We start from the raw sequence: 19,163 nt of genomic DNA on the forward strand, positions 1-19,163 counted from the left end.
GTGTGAATGTGTGCATGAATGGATGAATTTGTGATGAATGGCTGAATATTAGACAGCATCGTAAAGCGCTTGAGGAGGGCCACGGTTAGGCCAGCGCTGTCTAAGTGCGTCCGTTAACCCCTTGCTCTCCTCTTTTAGACGCTGAGAGGAGGGGGAGCTGGAGCCGGCCAAGGAGCTGGTCCAGCCCGTCGCCCTCAAGCTCATGGCCGCGTCCAAGGCCAAGGACGAGGAGATGCCCCTGCTGTTCTTCGTGGCCGGAGAGGTGAGACTCAGGTGGGGGTTAGGGGGTGGGGGGGGGACAGGGAGAAGCCTGGTCCTGACGGGACAGAACCCCATCGTGGAGAGAGGGGAGGGACGGAGGGATGGAGAGAGAGAGTGAGATCCCAGTGCATCCAGTATGGAAAGGACAACTGGTGATAACGTACACCTACAGGCATCCACAAAGACCAAAAACAGAAGGATCTTTCTCTCTGTCCCCATCTCTCTCTTTCCGGCGCACTAGCTCACTCACTCACTCACTCACTCACACACACACACACACACACACACACACACACACACAACACACACACACACACACACACACACACACACACACTTAACGTAAAGCCCTCCACTGTGCCCCCAGGATGTACTCAAACTCAGCGACTCTTCTCAGTTTTGAGCGTGCACTGAGTTTGTGCTCAGGGGCCTGGGTGAGGCATAAGATGGAGCTCATCGCTGGGGCCTCATGTCTGCCTGGGGGGTGTAGCTGTGTGCCGATGTCAACGCTCAGGGAGACGGAAGGTCACGCTGCGGCCCCCAGCGCTGGGGGCCGCAGCGCTGGGGGCCGAGGATCCCCTTTGAAGGGGGCCCTCGTGAGCGGCCTGCCGTCCCAGCTTGGCACCGGAGCCCTATCCATGACCCGGGGGCTGGCCCGCCGCCCGCGTGTCACAGACCCAGCGGGACGGGGCCCGTCCCCGTACAACGCCGTCTCCCTTTGATCCCCCCACCCCCGGAGAGAGTCTCTCTCTCTCACAATCGCTTGCTCTCTCTCTCTCTCGCTCTCTCACTGGCTCTCTCGTACTCACTCGTTGTCTCTCTCTCTCTCTCTCTCTCTCTCTCTCACTCTCACTCTCACTCTCACACACACACACACTCGGAGTGTTAAGCCCTCCGAGTGTGTGTGTGTGGGGGTCGTGTTCCCAGTGTCCCCCAGCGAGGCGGGGGCTTGGGTTTCTATAATGTGGTGGTGGCGGAGTATCTGGAGGAGGAGGGAGGAGGGCTCTGTGTGTCAGCCCGCCTCCTCACCCCTGGAGGGGGAGACCCGACCCGGCCGCGAATTGCCAGCGGCCGGACGGAAGGGGGACAGACGGGCTTCACTGGACAGATGGCGCTCTCTCTGTAGGAGGGGCACCGCGGTTATTTTCAGGCCCTCCTCGCCGCCGCAGGGTTACGGTTACAGCCGGGCGTGCCGGGACGCCGACTCCCCCTGCGTGGGCGGGACGGGGGGCAGGTGTAGGTTTACTGTCAGGGATCGTTTGGACTCTCCTCCACTCCGCTCCCAGGCTCGGTGTGCTCCTACCCAGCCGAGGGCCACAGGCAGGGCATTGGGCCTGGGTCAGGCCTAGTGCCAACATGCTCCTTGAACCGGGTCACGCCTGGGTCAGTCCTGGTGCCAACATGCTCCCTGGGTCTGGTCTGACCCAGGCCTGGGTTAAGCCTGGGTCTGGCCTGGTGCCAACACGCTCCGGGCCCGACCAGCTGCTGGCTTCTCGCTGTCCGTCACTAACTGGTCTGTCTGCCGACCGGGGGGAAACACATGTGGCTCTTGTTAGTCCTTCTAAAAGAAGTTCTGCATCTTTTGCCCCTGGGTATCCAGAGCTACAGGCGGAGGCATTAATAGCCCCGGACACTCGCGTTACTATGGTGTCTTCATAAAAAGACCATTATAGTCATCTCTTTGACTCTGAAACGGAAAATAAAATAAATCTGCATTTTGATCTATGACGAAACTGCAATGCATTACATTCGTTGATCCGATATTTCTGGGTACATAAAATATACATAATTGATTGACATACTAATTAGCAGATATATATAATATTCATGTATTATTATGAGTCTAATCCCATTAAAATAGGAGTCTTTGTGTTCTCGTTACCTTTCAACAAGCTCTTAATCGCTACAAAGGGGGCGGGACCTATTCCACGGAGGCCGCCATGTTTCTTTTCCAATTCAGGCCAGTACAGGCCACCGTAGTTTTTAGAAAGTGAGGGTGGGGACATTCGGTTGGCTGCAATTTACCACCTACTGCCACTGAATTCAACACCCGGGACCTTTTAAGTATTAATAAAAAAAGTCAATATCAAATGTGAAGCCGTGGCCGAAACCCCATCGACGTTCAAGACGACCAATCAGATGAATGCTATCCTAAGCCGTCGGCCAATGAGAGGCCTATAACCCGTTATCGCCGGAGACCTTATCAGAGGCTGATTGTCTGCCAAACGCCACATTGTCTCGGGACACACACACACACACACACACACACACACACACACACACACACACCCTTATCGGCGCTGTGCCTACACACACACGCGAGCAGAGAAGTCCTTTTGTCTGTTTGTCCGGGGGTGAGCCCAGGAGGGGGGGGCGGAGGGAAGTGGGCGGGACATATGGAACGGCTGCAGCCACGGCAGCCAATGAGAAGCGGTTAACACGAGCAGCCAAACATAAGAAGATGCACGGCTTCGTACGGAGCCTAGAGTGACTTGCAGATCACATCTCCTCATATCTGAGTGCGCTGGAAACCTGGGAAAGGCCATGGTGACCGATGATGGCTCTCTGTGTCACCGCCGGCATGCGTGTGTGTGTGTCCAGATAGATGCATATCTACTTCACACGGTATGATTTACAGATCATACCGCAGGCACAAAGGCCGTCTTGTGTTTGCAGGGGAACACAAACAGGTCACGTTAATCCTCTGCTAGTTAAAGAGAGGGCTCCCCTTTGTGTTTTACTTTCATCGCAAATTTGGCGCCGTCTGGGACTAATACCGTTTATCTGATCAATTAGGTCAAACGGACCAAACAGCTGGCCGCGTTGGCGTTGTGATGCAATGGGTATGAGGGCCATCTCCCTAACAACACCGTAACCAAATCGCTCATGGTTCCTATATTACACAGCGTAGCTCTGGGATCAGCAGTCAAAGGGGATCTACTGAAGGGCGGCTCTATTTGAGATAAGGGAGAAAGGGCCCCACAGCGAGGTGGACTGGAGAGTTAAAATAAGTACCGGGGCTGGGGGATGTACCCTGTTACTTTGTTATGACAGTGCACATAGTGAAGCATAAATCACAGAGCCATAACTGTACGGGCCTCACTGAACCCTTCTTCCTCGCTCCGTCTCCCAGTGACAACAGCGCCCCGCGGTGGCCGTCTCCGGTACGTCTGAACCACCGAACAACATCTTTATCATTCCCACATAAAAAAGACTGAAATGATTCAGTATTTCTGTCTCTGTCTCTCTCTCTGTCTCTCTCTCTGTCTCTCTCCTGCTTCTCTCTCTCTGTCTGTCTCTCTCTCTCTCTCTCTCTCTCTCTCTCTCTCTCTCTCTCTCTCTCTCTCTCTCTCTCTCTCTCTCTCTCTCTCTCTCTCTCTCTCTCTCTCTCTCTCTGTCTCTCTCCTCTCTGTCTCTCTCTCTCTCCTGCCTCTCTGTCTCTCTCCTGCCTCTCTGTCTCTCTCCTGCCTCTCTGTCTCTCTGTCTCTCTCTCTCTCTCTCTCTCTCTCTCTCTCTCTCTCTCTCTCTGCCTCTCTGTCTCTCTGTCTCTCTCCTGCCTCTCTGTCTCTCTGTCTCTCTGTCTCTCTCTGCCTCTGTCTCTCTCTCTCTCTCTCTCTCTGCCTTTTCCTCTCTCTGATTCTCTCTCTCATCGGCCCAGACAGGCTAAGCTGGGGGGAAATCAGGCCTGCCGGCCCGGGGAAGGGAGAGATTGTCTGATTAGATTTCCAGTAGAACCTGTCAAAAGTGAATTGTGGGACCTGGAACACTTCAACATGTGGACTAATCCCTGGAACGGAGGGAGGGGACGCGGGAACCCTTGTGGGGTGTGAAGTGTTCGGAGAGGATCCCATTGCGGAGGCGGTACTGACACACAGGATGAATTTCGAGCCATTGTGCCTTTTTCGTTTTACGGTCTTTTTACGGCGGTTCCAAGTGGTTTTGGTTTGAGAAGGCGCTGCCGCCGTGTCTGCCGCTGTGCCAGAGTGATTTACACGCGCCCCCCCTGCGGCTGACTGAGCTGTAATCCTAACTGGTAGAAAGGTGAAAGGTGATCTTAGGCCTCAGGCGTGTGAACAGTAGAATAACCATTTTGGGAGAACAAAAAATGTGTTCTCCACAACAGAAAGACGAGGCCGCCAGGCGCTCAGAAGGCATTCCCACGTTAATCATGCCCATGCTACATTCATTGCTGACCGCATGTCTTTAAATAGACGGGAAGGGTGTGTCTGATTTCCCCCCTGCTGTTACAAGGTGAATAGGATTGTTAACAGCCTCCCCCGCTCCTTCATACTGCTAGGTTGTTTGAGAACCCCTGGCTCCCTACAGACCCCCCCAGGGCCCTGAAAACGTATAGAGAGTACCCCCCCCCCACCCCACTCTACAGTATATGGCTATCAGCATGGAGCGAGGCTAATGCGCCATCCGATGACACTAACCAGATGTCATTGGATACATTGGCAAGAATACACACAAACAGGGCTTTGTTCTGATTATGTTAGCGCGTGTTTAGAGTGGAGTGTGTAGTTCACATAAACGAGACACCATGGCTTCTTCACTGCAGCCGCCTTGGCTGGTCAACAGAATAAAACCACACAAGTCGTTTATCTTTCTTGAAACCCATTTGACCTGAAGACACTCGAGTATGTCCAGTGCATTTATGCAGCGCTTTTCTAATCAGTGGCCACTGAAAGTGCTTTACAATGCTGCCTTTCATTCACCCATTAATGCACACATTGACACGACGACGGTGGTGTCGGTCACGCAAGGCGACAGCTAGCTCGTCAGGAGCAGTGAGGATGACGTGTCTTGCTCAGGGACACCTCTGCACTCAGGGGATCGAACTAGAGTCCTTCTGGTCTACCTCCTGGGCCACAAGCCGCCACACTGTGATGACGTAACACAGAGAAAGTCCCTTCCACACCGCTAACCCCCTCTCCGCCCCCCTTCTGCAGGACGACATGACGGACTCCTTGCGGGACTACACCAACCTGCCCGAGGCGGCGCCGCTGCTCACCATCCTGGACATGTCCGCCCGCGCCAAGTACGTGCGCGACGTGGAGGAGATCACGCAGGACGTCGTCGACCAGTTCGTCAGCGACTTCCTGGACGAGAAGCTCAAGCCCGAGCCCATCTGAGGACCGGACCCCCGCGTCTAAAGACTCAAAGCCCTCCTCCCCAACCCGCCCCGATCTTCAGACCCCCCCCCCCCCCTTGTTGCTATGCCCCTCCCCCTCCCCCCGACTCTGTCAGACTGTTAGAGACTTGTCGACTGACATCTTACATCTTTCGGTTGTTGTTTTTTTACTCGCCCCTCTTCCATGGAGTCCGCTCCCCTCCTGTGGTGCCTTGCGTTGACTGAAGCCCCCACAGTAAGATACATATAAATACATCTATGTGTTTATATGCATTAGCTGCTTGGTCTGCAGTCAAGCATTTATTTGTTTTTGTTCCCCCCCTCTCCAGAAGACACCAGCCCGTGAGCCGATGGACCTACATACGTACTTAGCGGCGAGAGCCTTGTTACATTTGGTTTTGTGATACCAGCCGGGGAAAGAATAGCTGGCAGATGAGATGTTCACCGTACACGTGTGCTAATGAGCCAGTTGGATGTAGCTGTTCGCTTTTTAAGGCAATCTCTGTTGTGTTTGACTGAACATGTCGTAAAGGACTCGATATTTCCTAGGAATAGGCTTAACTTAATCCTGTCTTATTCTTATGGTGGTTTTCATCTCACCACTCGCAGGGATTTTCAGTGAAGGTCCCTCCGATTCAAAAGGCACGACACGCTTTGCGAAGAGATTGTATAATTGTTGTGTAACTTCTTGCCATTGCCAGGTTGTATTTCAGCTCACGACTTCACAATCATTAAAAATTCACTGTCAAGCACAAATTATTTGCATTGTCAACTACAGAAAGATTTGAGGAATTAAGACTTTCCAAGACTATCGAGCAGAAATACTGAAATGTTTTCCAATTGTAACCTTGATGTTAAATATTTCTCACATGTTTTACACATCATGCTGCAATTGGCCAGGTATTGTCACCTCCTTGTGGTGAAATAATCAACTGCAGGTATAAAACTACATTAAGCCATTATGGAGCTGTGATAGCCGATGTCACTAACTGACGTCTATGAAGGCCCTAGTCTAGTGGCAACCATGTGATATCCATCACTGAATGGACTTGTCATTAATGATAATTAAGTTTCTCAGACACAAACAAGCTTCCGTGCCAAAAGCAGAAAATCTGTGTTCTTCTGTAATGACTTGCAAATGGCTCAGAGGGTGGATGTATACCAACACATTCGCATGGAGTTATATATTTTATTTACAGTTTAGGCTAACTTCATATATAAATCACTAGACAACCAATCGCAGTACAAAAACGACCTCAGAGCCTGTGGCAGAAGACATCTTGATTGATGCAGTCCCTCTCCCTACAAATCAAAACTTTCAGCCCTCGAAGATCCTTCAGCAGTACAGGCCAACACACCACAAACCAACTGTAAACGGGCAAAACGTCTCATGAATCATCACAAACAAACTCCTCATTCAAACACAAACGCACTCATATCAGCCGCCTCTCCGCCTTCCCTTTCCTTGCGGATGTCTCCACCGAGTCCAACATCTGCCTCCGTCCCTCGAAGAGGAGGATGCTGGCCGCCATGGCCGAGTTCAGGCTGTCCACGCCGGGCACCATGGGGATCCGCAGCCGCCGGCCCCCCGTCTCCGCCGCCAGCCCCACCGACTCCAGGCTCAGGCCGTGGGTCTCCCCGCCCACCACCAGCGCGGCCGGCCCCCGGCCCCACCCCTCGTGGTAGAGCAGGGCGTCGACCCGGGGCAGCTGGAGCCCCGGGGCCGTCTCGTCGTCCGAGTCCGAGTCCGAGTCGTACGCGGCGTGGTCGGGGTTCCCCCGTCCACGCCGCGTGCTCACCCAACCGTAGTCCCCCTTCAGGGCTCCGGTAGGTTGACCTCTGACCTCTGCGTGACGATGCTCCGTTACCTCTTCTTCTTCTGCGCTCGCGGGGCCACAGTAGTTGTCGGCCACGTGGACGGAGGTGTGCTCCGGGAGGCGAGCTCTGATGTCCTTCCAGTCCAGGCTGCAGTGGACGGGGAGGCGGAAGTGGGCGCCCATCGCCGCACGCAAGACCTTCGGCTCCCAGGGGTCCACGCAGCCTGTCGGAGAACACAGAGTCACGTCTTTATCGGAGAACACAGAGTCAGGTCGTCTTTATCGGAGAATACAGAGTCCTTTATCGGAGGGCAGAATCAGGCCGTCTTTATCTGAGAATACAGTCATGTCTTTGTCGGAGAGTAAAGTCACATCTTTATCGGAAAACACAGTCACGTCTATCGTAGAATAGAGTTGTTTCAAAGTCGACAGGCCCCGAGTGACCTTTGACCTTACCCTTGGTGAGCAGGATGTCCCGGCAGCCGGCGGCGGCGGCCGAGCGCAGGATGGTGCCCATGTTGCCGGGGTCCCGGATGTTGTCACAGATCAGGGACAGCGGCACGGTGGGGCGGGCCTTCGGGAAGCTCATCTTCTCCGGGTCGGGGCGGGAGAATATGGCTGGAGGAGGGAGAAGACGACCGGTGAGCTAGGATCAACACGCCTACTAGAGGCACACCTGCAGCTGCTTCCAGTTTGTAGGAACAGCATGAGGCCCGGGAGTGGCTTGTGTCAGTGTCTTGGGTGTAACCCCTTGCTGCTCTCTGAAGCCGGCCCTGTGTCTGAATTCACTAAACTGGCTGTAGACAAAAGTGTGTGCCAATGAGTGAATCAAATCAGGAGACTAGGGTAGCAAAATATAGCAACAGAGCTGATCCTGCAAAGAGCAGCAAGCCATACAGTTCATCTGTCTGATGTTTACACACGACTGTCGCTTAGGGACTGAATCGAGGATAACCAATACTTACGAACACTACTCCTTCCCAGAATAGAGCCTTAAGTTGTATAATAACAACAGACTTTCTTATTGTCCAATAAGCCTATACAGACAAGGCTTATTGGACATCATTTATTTCCGAAAACGTACCCATCACCCCCTGAGGAGCCACAAGTTCGGACCAGATCTTGATCTCCTCAAACTTGACTTTAACCAGAGTGGCTCTCTTCAGCTTGTCCAGGGGCAGCTCACACAGCTTCTCCACCCGGCTGAAGAACACCATCTGGGGGTGGGCTCCGGCCTCCAGGGCGTCGCAGATCAGACGCTTCCCCTCCAGAAGGATCTTACCCTGGTGCTCCCGGAACGTCCGAGAGCGGGCGATACTCACCACCCTCCTGTGGGGGAGAAATCGTTTTCGATTAAACACTCGGAGCGCATCTTGTTTTAGTTGAGAAATTAAAGCACTATTTGTAAATGGACTGCATTTATACAGTGCTTTTCTAACCGGTGTCCACTCAAAGCGCTTTACAATACTGCCTAACATTCACCCATTCACACACCCGATGGAGTCAACCATGCAAGGCGACAGCCAGCTCGTCAGGAGCAGTTAGGGTGAGGTGTCTTGCTCAGGGACTCCTCGAAACAGCCAAGAGGGCCCCCCCCCCCCCCATTGAAGTAAAGACGAGGAGACACTGCTTATTCGGACATCCACTGAATGTAGTTTGGTTGTCATGTGGATGCGTGCCCTTGGACGTGTTTGGGTCACATATGTATTAAAACAACGGATAACATTGTCATGTGACAGGAAACCCTGTGTCCTATATATTCAATGCGAAAACAAACATACTATTGGTTATAAATGATGATAATAGCTTGGTACCAAAGTCAAATACAATCAAACTCACGCCAGTCTTTTGTCTCCGGGGAAGGCTGTTTCGAAACGAAGTCCTCCGATTCGGTCTTTGGAAAAGGTGATGTTTGATTGCTCCGATGCAGGCACAGACGCATGGCTCGGGATCATGATCGCTGCTGGAGGACTGAAGGTCCTCTTCATCCCAGGAGCTTTTGGAGGAGCGGGCTTCGGTTCCTTCCGACCCTCAGACCCCTTTGGAGGAGCCACGGTCTCCCTGTTGCTGTCGGGAAACAACACCTTGACGGGTGTCCTCCTCAGCCCCCTCACATACCGCCTTGATACCACTGTGTAGTCGCAACCTCTCCTCAGCAACGCGTTTCGCTCCGTGGAGAGCAGAATTATCACGCTTCTCATGTAGGCCGCCATATCTGGCCTTTCTTCTTCTCCTTCAACAACACTGTCAAAGTAACCCCGTCCGGTGCTCCCCTCTAGCGGATGGTGTGGTAGTGCATCCACATTATTATATTATTTGAATAATATAGCGTTGTTTATTAAAATCCTATTCAACACGAAGATTATTTAAATTCTTATATTATGTGTAAAATAAAAAAATAATGCGAACCTCATTATTTATACATCTGTGTGCAACAACTGTGTACAACTCGACTTTATGTACCAACATAAAGTTGATGTCAGAAACATCGATGTCATCGAGGAGATCCAGTCAATTACCGCAGCGTCGATGCTGTATTCTCGATCTGCCTGGAGGATCTGCTGCTGCTGCTGTGATGGCTATGAGGCGAACACTACATTTTGTTTTTAAAGTTGGTGACCGGGCCAAAACAGCCACATTTTACCGAGATGTTCTGGGCATGAAGGTATCTCGTGGTTCTACTCTTGGGTTAGCCACATCAGCGCTGACCACTATGTTGTTAACGTGCATGGCATTGTTTCATTTCATGTTAATTATGGAAATATGACGTTGGCGGATTTTATCACTAATGTATTCGTTCGTTTCAGATTTTAAGGCATGAAGAGTTTGAAGAAGGCTGCAAAGCAAGTTGCAACGGGTACATTGATCTGCTCAACCTGCTCTTGAACTTTGGCTAAGTGTATTGGACTGGAGAACATTTCAACACCGTTGCAATCTCTTGCATGTGCTATCTGCAGGCCTTATGATGGGAAATGGAGCAAGACCATGGTCGGGTTTGGTCCAGAGGATGACCATTTCGTGGCTGAACTGACATACAATTACGGCGTCGGAGAGTATACCCTCGGCAATGACTTCCAGGTCCGCGACAAGGGGTTTATAATAATACATCATAGTGACCTGATAGTTAACTATATGTTAATCATTCATATTTTTGATTTCTTATTTTATCAGGGATTGACTCTGCAATCGAGCCAAGCTGTGAGGAACGCAAAGCGTCTCGGATGGCCCCTCACGGAGGTGGAGGAGGCCGTTTACCGCACGGAGGCGCCCGGTGGATACCCCTTCTACCTGGTGGACCGAGAGCTGCCCCCCAGGGGTGAGTCTGGGGGATGCCCCTTTAACCCGGCGACAGAGAGCAGCTCCCCACGGATGCGTCTGGGCTGGGCCTCCTGAACCTTCCCATATCTTTCAACATCAACTGTATTTCACAAAAATGTTTCACATTACTTCACAAAAACTTTTCACATTGAGGATATCTGAACAGGAAATCATTGCATAAACTAATGAACTTCTTTCTTCTACTCTGCATGGCTGCTATTCTGGAAATGCCTCACAATTAGTTAATCAATAGCTAAATAATGCATTATTGAAACTATTATAATGTATAATGAACCGGCTATTCATTGCTGTAATCAAATAATTGCAGGAGTTTTCGACTCCAGTTCTGATACCATGTATTGATAGGATGCTGAACATATGTAATGAGGCTTCCCCTTGTTACAGACCCAGTGCAGAAGGTTTGCCTGGGCGTGTCAGACCTGCCTACAACCACCCACTACTGGACCGATCTACTGGGGATGAAGGTGTTGGAGAAGGATGAGGAAAAGAAGACCGTACTTATGGGATATGAAGACAAGCAGGTGTGTCAAAATGAATATGTGGCGTCTGAGAAGTATATTAATATAGATGTAATTATACAACTACTATAAATATAAAATAAAACTGTCTGTATTTGGGTCTGCGTGTGACTGTGTGTGTGTGTGTGTGTGTGTGTTCGTGTCCGAGTCTGACTCTGTATGTCTGTGTGTGTCTGCGTTTATTTGTATGTGTCCATTTGTGTGTCTAGTGTAAGCTTGAGCTTCAAGACGTGGGTGGGAGTATAGACCATGGAACAGCTTTTGGAAGAATAGCCTTTTCATGCCCAAGAGACCAGGTATAACAACCAATAATTCAACATCACTAATGCTTCATTTCTGTTCACCTTTTGATTCAAATAAAAATAGTTCTAAGTGGCTTCGCCTTTTCAGTTACCTGACCTGGAAGCCTTGATGAAGAAGGAGAATCAGAAGATCCTCACTCCATTAGTCAGCCTGGATACCCCAGGAAAGGCTACAGTAGAAGTGGTCATTTTGGCAGACCCAGTAAGTGGATTAAGGAGCTCCCAATTCAAGCTGATCATTAAGTATTTTCCCATTACATAATATCTACCATTTCTTTCAGAATGCCCACGAGATTTGCTTCGTAGGGGACGAGGCATTCAGGGAACTTTCCAAGGTGGATCCCAATGGAAACGCACTGCTTGATAAGGTTTGTGTGGATCCAACGTTGAATATATGAAGCTGATATGTAGCGTTGGTCACAAGGTCAATTTTCAATGCATTCTTTACTCCATTTGTTTCCAGGCCATGGCTGAGGACAAGAGCGAGGAGTGGTTCGCCAAACACAACAGACAGAAAGCTATCGCATGAGAATACTGATGGCTGAATGGAAATCTACAAAAAGAAATACGATTTTAGTCAGAATATTCTGTGACTAAATAGGAGAATTTCACTGTTAAAGTGCAGGTTAAACTTGGTAGAAAGATCCACCTCTGTGTAATGTGAACATGGTTCCGCCATATGCCAGCACAACAGTGATTCAACACAACCGACGACAAGGAAGTGCGAGGACAACTGAGTTAATATTTAATTTATTTACAACCGTCTAGTAGTAATCGGGTTAATATATCTGAAATCTATGAATCCCTGTCCCTAATCCTCCATACAATATTGAACATGAAAAATAAACTGACAATTTAATTAATCTCTAATTTTCTCTTTCATTCTTTCTTATTTATTTGTGCCCATTAAGTCAAATATAGTGAATACTAGTTTGTAAAGGGGCTGACAGGTGTGCCCAACATGTCTTGCCACAGAGGGCGCTGTTGGCCCGTTTCGAGAGCGGGTCAGATGTGATGCTAGCAGCCAGTGGTGCCAGATTGGGACATATTTCCCGCCCAATCAGGAAATCTGGCCCAATCTGGCAACACTGCTAGCAGCAGCTGAGAACCAGAGGGAAGCGGGGTTAGCGGTTCAGTTTCCTGTGTTTACCCGAACAGGAGCACCGTCTCACGGGCTGTGCTGTGTAGCATTAGGGGCGCTGCAGAAAAGCCACTGGAAATATGTTAACATAAACTTAAAACAGAGGGTAAGTGCTGCAGTGGATAGTTAAATTGTACCCTTCTAAAAATATATTTTTGTTCAGTTTAGGATTAGAACTGCTAGCTGCATATAACTAGTTTTTGCGCTAAGCTAACTTTGCTAGTTACAGTCCGACAGTCCTCCACCCCCAGCTCATAATTATTGGTGACCGTTGTTGTCATTCATTTCTCCGGGCTAGCTACGTGGCTGTTATCGCCTGCAGTGTGGGACTGGAGGAGCAGTGCCCGTACTGGTTGCTCTACACTCAAAACCACCAAGAATAGATCTAACCTAATGTTTAATTCACTACCATATCACAGATTGGCCAGGCGTTTTAACCCATCTGGGATATAGCGGCTGTATCCTCTCTTAGTAATACGTCAACTCATGGGCGCTTTCGGTTTGGACGTTGAGTTAACGCAGCCACCCGTCTGCTGTCGCTGTCAGACAGGCACTTTATGACATCCACTATCGCACTACCGTTTCTTTGTACCCAAAGCAGGAACAATTTTCATGACTGTGGCCGTTCTGTTTAATAAGGGGTAATGTTTCCAACCTTGACAGCTGACAGCGAGGACCACGGCACCCTGCCACATGACCGGGACGGCGGGGTGAACCAATTAGTTGGAGCAAGATGTCTTTGTTGCTGATATGTTCCCTGGGAGCTTTGATGGTCGGCATCACCTTTCTCCTTTCCCTAATCTTCAGGTAGGATGTGCCTTTATTGTGTTTGTGGTAGTCGCGTCATACAGCCTTTATTTGCTTTGAGTTGAATATGTATTGAGTTGACACACCCCAACAACCCCTTTTAAATCAGACATATTTGACTCGCCACGCCTGAAGTTTAAACAACGTTCTGTATCCATGTGTCGTTAAATACCTAGTACATCAGGATATTGTGCGTGTTTGTAGTCTGGAAGCTTGAATAGGACGCCCAAGTGCAGAACCACAAGTGACGGCTTGCCCAAGGAAGTATAGTGAGGCAAATATACGTCGAACGAATGATTAGAGATAGCACAACTTAATACACACTGCAGAATACAGTTCAGGCTTTATCAGACACAGCCTGAACGTTGTGTACCTTATTAGATAATTAACTAAATAACGACATAATACATTAATACACAACACAATGCTCGTGTGTGAAGACTAAGACCTCCATTTGTTGTTCCCACAGGTGGCTTATATGCACCTTGGCAGTGCGATTCTTCCAGAACTCACTAAACGCTGAGCTGAGGATCAAGTCTGTCGGCCTGTTCTCGGTCCGTGGAATAAGTATCCAGTTTCAACCCCAGCACACTCTGGTAGGTCACTGGCTGAGCTGTGTTTACCCGGCCTTCCTGAGGCCGGGGTGGTTATGACTGCATCTGAGAGACACACACTGTATACTCTACCGGTTATGAATGTTGTTGTGTCCCGTTTCTACCACAGGAAATTGATCGAATATGGATCTCGAGCAAGCTGTTGAATCCGGACTTGCCGTAAGTAGTGCTTAAGTGTTTCTCTGTGAGGCGAGGATGTGTGCAGATCTCAGACACGCTGCAGGTTAAGATCTGCGGTTCTCCATTGAGGTGTGTCCCCCATGCCTCCAGGAGGTACCTGGCCCTCTGTGTGGGGGAGACGCGGGTCAGGTTCGACCTGGAGGCTCCTCTGAGGGCCGTGGTGAAGAGGAGCGATGAGGGGACCCCGGGGAAGATGCAGATCAACCCCACAATGCTGCGCCTGCTCTCACAGGTACGCATGCTTCCTTCTTACCTCTCCTGAACTTAGAAGTCTATGTCCTGGGGAGGCATGTGGCTCAGGAGGTTGGCTGCTAACCAGAAGGTTGCTTGTTCGTTCCCCGGCTCCTCCTTGCTGAGTGTTGAGGAGTTCCTGAGCGAGACGCCTCACCCGACTGCTCCCGACGAGCTGGCTGTGGCCTTGCATGATTGACTCCGCTGTCGGTGTGTGAATGTATGAATGAATATGTCGCTTTGGATTAAAGCGTCAGCAAATTCTCCTAAATGTTAATGTCAGGTCTTGGTTTGTCGTCGTTCGTTGAGTGCGTGGTATTTCTCTATGAGGGGGGGGGAGTGGGGGGGGGGGGTGTTGATTTTTAATGCTGCGTGAGCACCTCACAAGGGCAAGGGTGGATTGAGCCAGCTGTTTGCTTTCTGCAAAGCGTATTAAGCTGGCTGTTAATGATTTCTCAGACTGTTTAAAGGTAAAATGCAATCAGACTGTTGTTGTGTCAACAGCTGCGTGACACGGCTTTGTCCGACCGGCTGTATTGAGTTACACATATTGGTGGGTCTGGAAAATCGCCTCCTGAGATCTTAATCTGTGCTTTGTAGGGAGGGTTTGTGTTTTTTCAAAGATCAACTTTCCGAAATTGGGCCACTACATTTTAAGCTGAATTCATGGACTGGCACAAGGTCACTCACAACGATGGACTGTGTCAGACTGTCCTCTGTGGTAAATGCATGTGTGAACTAAACCCCTCTGTGTGTGTGTGTGTGTGTGTGGTGTGTGTGTGTGTGTGTGTGTGTGTGTGTGTGTGTGTGGTGTGTGTGTGTGTGTGTGTGTGTGTGTGTGTGTGTGTGTGTGTGTTGTGTGTGTGTCCTCTCAGCTGCTGTCCTTCCACATGGCGTCCATCAGTGTGATGGTGCTGAACCTCTCCCTCTCGGAGTCTCTGTGGCACATGACGGTCACCGGTCTCGGCCTGCTGCTCGACCATCAGAGTAAACGGTAACCATGCAATCCACACGCTTATTGATCCCGTCCATCGGCTGCTGCTTGTTGCTACGTCTCTTATGTCTGAGGGGAAGGATCGGCTCCTGGGAAGAGGGTTTGATCGACTCTCCGCTGTAAGGTTCTTGGTTCAAACCCAAAGGTTATCGGTCTACCTGTAGGCATCCCTCAGTGAAATGCACTTGTCTCTGCTCATTGACCTAAATCTTAAAAGTTGTCACTCTTGGATGAAAGTGTCTGATAAGCCACTCATCAGTAAAATTTCTTAAAGATCCCCTATTATGCTTTTTCGACTTTTATGATCTATAAACGTTGTTCTAATGATTTATAGTCATGTTTAACCATACTAAAGTGTTAAATAATTGCATCCATGCATTTAGACGTGTTCCCTGCTGACCGTCTGGGCTGTGCAGAGTGCTAAACACTAGGGACGCCGGTCGCCATTCACTTGTTCAAATTTCCGGGATTTATCGACGTAGAACTATCTGGATTTTCCATGTATGGTAATGCTGCAACATACTCTTCCGGAAGGTAACCTATCACAACGGAGTGGGGTTGGCAGGAGGGGGGCGAGGGGGCGGAGAAGGACGAAGCCGAGTGTTGACAGAGAATGCTGAAAGCGCTCGAAAATCAACATCGTTTTTTGTGCTTTGATTCGGTTCAGGTTGCTCTATAGGAGTCATAAATAAGAAATGAAGACCAGAAAAGTAGTATAATAGGAGATCTTTAATTAATAAATGCCAACCCATTCAGTTTGACTCTGTGTTTCAGGTTGGCATGGGTCTTTACTGCTGGGCAGTTGAGCAGCAAGGTTCTCAAGAACAGCCAGAAGGTAGGTCCCGACATAAGGCCTGGGGAATGACGCCCGACAGGAACCGTCCTCAATTGACCCACTGAGCGTCCCCCCGTCTGTCCCAAGGACATCTGTCTGGCGGAGGTGTCCCTGAGCCTGGGCCTGTCCGGGGATGTGGGCCTGCCGGACCTGAGGCCCCGCTCCCTGTCCCTGAGCGTGAGGAACCTGCTGGCGGAGCTCCACGAGGGGCTGTTCCTCAGCCAGCTCCTGCTGCCTCCGGCCCCCTCCGCTGGCCCCCACACGCAGGCTGGTGAGGCCGGGGATCGACGTCGTCAGACACCGGCTCCTTCCGCCCGCCGCTCCGCAGAGTGGTTCAACCTTAATGACATGGCCGTCTGCCAGGACGCACTGACCGTTATCACGCACACGCAAAACGCACACGCACACGCACACACACACACACACACACGCTGAAGTCAGGAGATTGCCTTTCACCCCGAAACCCATCAGTTCAATATCAATTCAAACTGAAAAGCAGTTTCAGCATATAACCACTTATTACCATTAACAACGGGACCTGGTAACTAAATCCATTACTTTTGTTGAAGTAACCTTTCAAACACGGCCAGGGAAAGGGACCCCAATGTGTGTCTGCGCGGGGACATTAGTTTACTCGCAGGCTACACTGCTGCGTAATTGTAGAGCATTCATCGCCACGGATGTACCGTTAAGTGAATGTAATCAATTATTTATAACCTTTCAGCCGGCGAGAACGAGCGGTTTCGTCCAACTGAGACGGTGGAGCGTTTCCATCAGCTCGTTCCTCAGAGCGTCACGTGGAGTTTGAAAACACCAACATCACCCTGTCCATGCAGAGCCAGAAGAGGTGAAATCATCCAGCACGACACCTCTCTTATTATCCTGCTCAGCGACTTCCCACACGATGGGATTTGGTTTTTACTTTATTGACGACGGTCCGTAACTAAAGAAGGCGTGACAGTGTGCCCTCCTGTGCCTGAGTGAGTGTTAATGTTGTTTTTTGTCCCCCTGGACGTGGCCCTGACTCCGCCTCACGCAGACACCTGAACTGGACCCTGAAGTCTCTGAAGGTGGGCTACAGCCGGGACGAGGACCAGCCCGTCCCTGGAGAGCCTTCACCCCCCCCGCTCCGCCTCCCCCACAGCAGCCTGGGGGTCCTTCTGGAAGGTGAGCAGACAGACAGATAGACAGACGGAGAGCTCAGGCTAACTGCAGCACTAAGGAGGACGTCTGCACACCTAGGAATCCAAAAGCAGCGTGTTTTTATTGATCTCTTAAAGGGTCACGTCATGCTTTTTAGACTTTTCCCTTTGCTGTTAGACTGTTATGGATGTATACGTTTTTTTACCTCTGCTTTAGCTAGAAAAATCTAAGTCCCGAGCCAGGAGAAGTATTCGCGCCCATCAAGAACACCCCTCAATAAGGGTGTGAAACAGCTTGTTTGCGTTCAAACTATACTTCCCTAATATTGGGACGTCAGACTATGCAGTGGGCGGTGCTGTAGGTGCAGAAGTCCCGCCTTCCGGCTCCCCGAAATGTTTACAACTTCTCAGGGGTGTGATTTTGCCAACACATGTGCAAAGCGTTCGACCAATCGCATCGGAGGGGGCGTGCTGACCAATCACAGCACAATGAGCTACTCGGGAGGGGGCCTAAATGCGACACGATACAAATCAGACCGTCTGAATAATAAACGGTGTGAGAATAATAAGGAGTATTTTTAACATACAGGCATGTAACCCTATAGTAGTTAGTAGTACCCCCCACTATTTAGTAGTACCCCCAAAATACAATAACTAACCCTAAAAAATTGTGATCGACCGATATATCGGCCGATATTTGCGTTTTTTACATGTACCGGCATTATTATTTTTATTTTTTTATTATTAGTATTTTTTTTCCCGGCTAGATTTACAAGATGTCATGTTGTCATCAATTGTGTAATATTTATGAAGGAAATTAAGGAGCAAAAGCAGTATTGGCTCGAAATATCGGCTCAAGAAAATCGGGCATCGGTATCGGCCCTAAATAATCCATATCGGTCGATCCCTATAAAAGCACGATATGGGATCTTTAACGTTTTTTGGTTTTTCATTGATGTTCCCAGACGGCCTTCTACTCTCGCAGAGCCGACAGCGGATCCTCTGCCTGAACGCTTTGAAGACGGACGTGAAGGTACGAGGAACCTGTGCTTCCCGGCGTTACCGGTTCCTTCAGGAGAAGCCATGTTGAGCCGTTTGACTCACCTTCTTTTTGTTGTCTTTCCGCGGGTCTCCTCAGGTCACATCAATAAACATCTCCGGCTCCGTCACAGTCAGCACCTGCATCATCCACTACCGTCACCAGGAGTTCTCCCATTGGCTGGATCTATTTCCATGGAAAACAGCTGTTCCACAGGAAGGCAGCGCACAGGAAAAGGCGAGTCCCTCGGCCGTTGCGTTGTCACGGCGCCGGTTGCCCGGCGGCTGAGATCGGTTCAATATTCGTATCAAGTCAAGATACGTCATTATGTATATTATGTAAAAAACGTAATGATTTGACAGGTTAACAGCCACATTTATAACACATGGGCTGTCTTTATCCACTTATATGTATCTTTCAATCTTTAACCCTTCTTTTCTTTCTTCCTCCTCGTAGTGTGTGTGTGTGTGTGTGTGTGTGTGTGTGTGTGTGTGTGTGTGTGGTGTGTGTGTGTGTGTGTGTGTGGTGTGTGTGTGTCGTGCGCGTACATTTCCCTGCCTCCCTGACTTTCCTCCTCGTGTGTGTGTCTGTGTGTGTGTCTATGTTTGTGTCTGTGTGTGTGTATACATTTCCCTTCCTCCCTGCCTTCATCCATGCGGTTGTGCTGTTGTGTTGTGTTGTGTTGTGTTGTTGTGTTGAGTAGACCATTAGAGTATCTGCATGCCTTTCTCTGCCCTCCAGACGGTTCCCCCGCCTGGACGCCCCCGCTGACGCTCACCTCCTCCGTGTCCAACGTCAACGTCTCCGTC

At 50.0% G+C, this 19,163-nt stretch overlaps 4 protein-coding genes across 4 annotated transcripts in view; 3 read left to right on the forward strand and 1 right to left on the reverse strand.

The window, feature by feature from the left end:
- Positions 1 to 6,151, forward strand: part of nxn (nucleoredoxin) — a 53,621-nt gene extending 47,470 nt beyond the window's left edge. Inside the window, 2 exon segments of the mRNA XM_030381421.1 lie at positions 139 to 262; positions 5,214 to 6,151. Of these exon segments, the coding sequence (XP_030237281.1) occupies positions 139 to 262; positions 5,214 to 5,396 (307 nt within the window). The 3' untranslated portion in view covers positions 5,397 to 6,151.
- A 413-nt stretch (positions 6,152 to 6,564) lies between these two features.
- Positions 6,565 to 9,466, reverse strand: mrm3a (mitochondrial rRNA methyltransferase 3a). The gene is made up of 4 exons (XM_030381420.1): positions 9,052 to 9,466; positions 8,297 to 8,541; positions 7,669 to 7,830; positions 6,565 to 7,436 (listed from the first exon to the last, which is right to left on the reverse strand). The coding sequence occupies exons 1-4, from the start codon at positions 9,423 to 9,425 to the stop codon at positions 6,829 to 6,831; spliced, it is 1,389 nt and encodes a 462-aa protein (XP_030237280.1). The 5' UTR covers positions 9,426 to 9,466; the 3' UTR covers positions 6,565 to 6,828.
- Positions 9,467 to 9,704: 238 nt separating this feature from the next.
- On the forward strand, positions 9,705 to 12,241 carry glod4 (glyoxalase domain containing 4). Its single transcript, XM_030337060.1, has 9 exons — positions 9,705 to 9,877; positions 10,020 to 10,069; positions 10,170 to 10,290; positions 10,384 to 10,528; positions 10,936 to 11,072; positions 11,279 to 11,365; positions 11,460 to 11,573; positions 11,653 to 11,739; positions 11,835 to 12,241. Exons 1-9 carry the CDS (start codon positions 9,788 to 9,790, stop codon positions 11,898 to 11,900), a joined length of 897 nt encoding a protein of 298 aa, XP_030192920.1. The 5' UTR covers positions 9,705 to 9,787; the 3' UTR covers positions 11,901 to 12,241.
- Positions 12,242 to 12,476: 235 nt separating this feature from the next.
- LOC115561305 (protein KIAA0100) overlaps positions 12,477 to 19,163 on the forward strand; it is a 30,631-nt gene continuing 23,944 nt past the window's right edge. The window contains 15 exon segments of the mRNA XM_030381256.1: positions 12,477 to 12,618; positions 13,176 to 13,319; positions 13,789 to 13,915; positions 14,043 to 14,092; positions 14,204 to 14,345; positions 15,220 to 15,338; positions 16,113 to 16,173; positions 16,261 to 16,444; positions 16,898 to 16,966; positions 16,969 to 17,020; positions 17,213 to 17,340; positions 18,281 to 18,348; positions 18,454 to 18,552; positions 18,554 to 18,591; positions 19,058 to 19,163. Coding sequence (XP_030237116.1) covers positions 13,246 to 13,319; positions 13,789 to 13,915; positions 14,043 to 14,092; positions 14,204 to 14,345; positions 15,220 to 15,338; positions 16,113 to 16,173; positions 16,261 to 16,444; positions 16,898 to 16,966; positions 16,969 to 17,020; positions 17,213 to 17,340; positions 18,281 to 18,348; positions 18,454 to 18,552; positions 18,554 to 18,591; positions 19,058 to 19,163 — 1,317 coding nt within the window. The 5' untranslated portion in view covers positions 12,477 to 12,618; positions 13,176 to 13,245.

Source organism: Gadus morhua, chromosome 16 (genome assembly GCF_902167405.1).
Source record: "Gadus morhua chromosome 16, gadMor3.0, whole genome shotgun sequence".
NCBI classification, from domain to species: domain Eukaryota; kingdom Metazoa; phylum Chordata; class Actinopteri; order Gadiformes; family Gadidae; genus Gadus; species Gadus morhua.

Coding starts and splice junctions, on each gene's coding strand:
- glod4 (XM_030337060.1), top strand. CDS start 9,788: ATGGCTATGAGGCGAACACTACATTTTGTTTTTAAAGTTGGTGACCGG. Junction 10,291..10,383: donor CCCTCGGCAATGACTTCCAG/GTCCGCGACAAG, acceptor TTATTTTATCAG/GGATTGACTCTGCAATCGAG. Junction 10,529..10,935: donor CCGAGAGCTGCCCCCCAGGG/GTGAGTCTGGGG, acceptor CCCTTGTTACAG/ACCCAGTGCAGAAGGTTTGC.
- mrm3a (XM_030381420.1), bottom strand. CDS start 9,425: ATGGCGGCCTACATGAGAAGCGTGATAATTCTGCTCTCCACGGAGCGA. Junction 8,542..9,051: donor CCCGGAGACAAAAGACTGGC/GTGAGTTTGATT, acceptor TCTCCCCCACAG/GAGGGTGGTGAGTATCGCCC. Junction 7,831..8,296: donor GGCTCCTCAGGGGGTGATGG/GTACGTTTTCGG, acceptor TCCCTCCTCCAG/CCATATTCTCCCGCCCCGAC.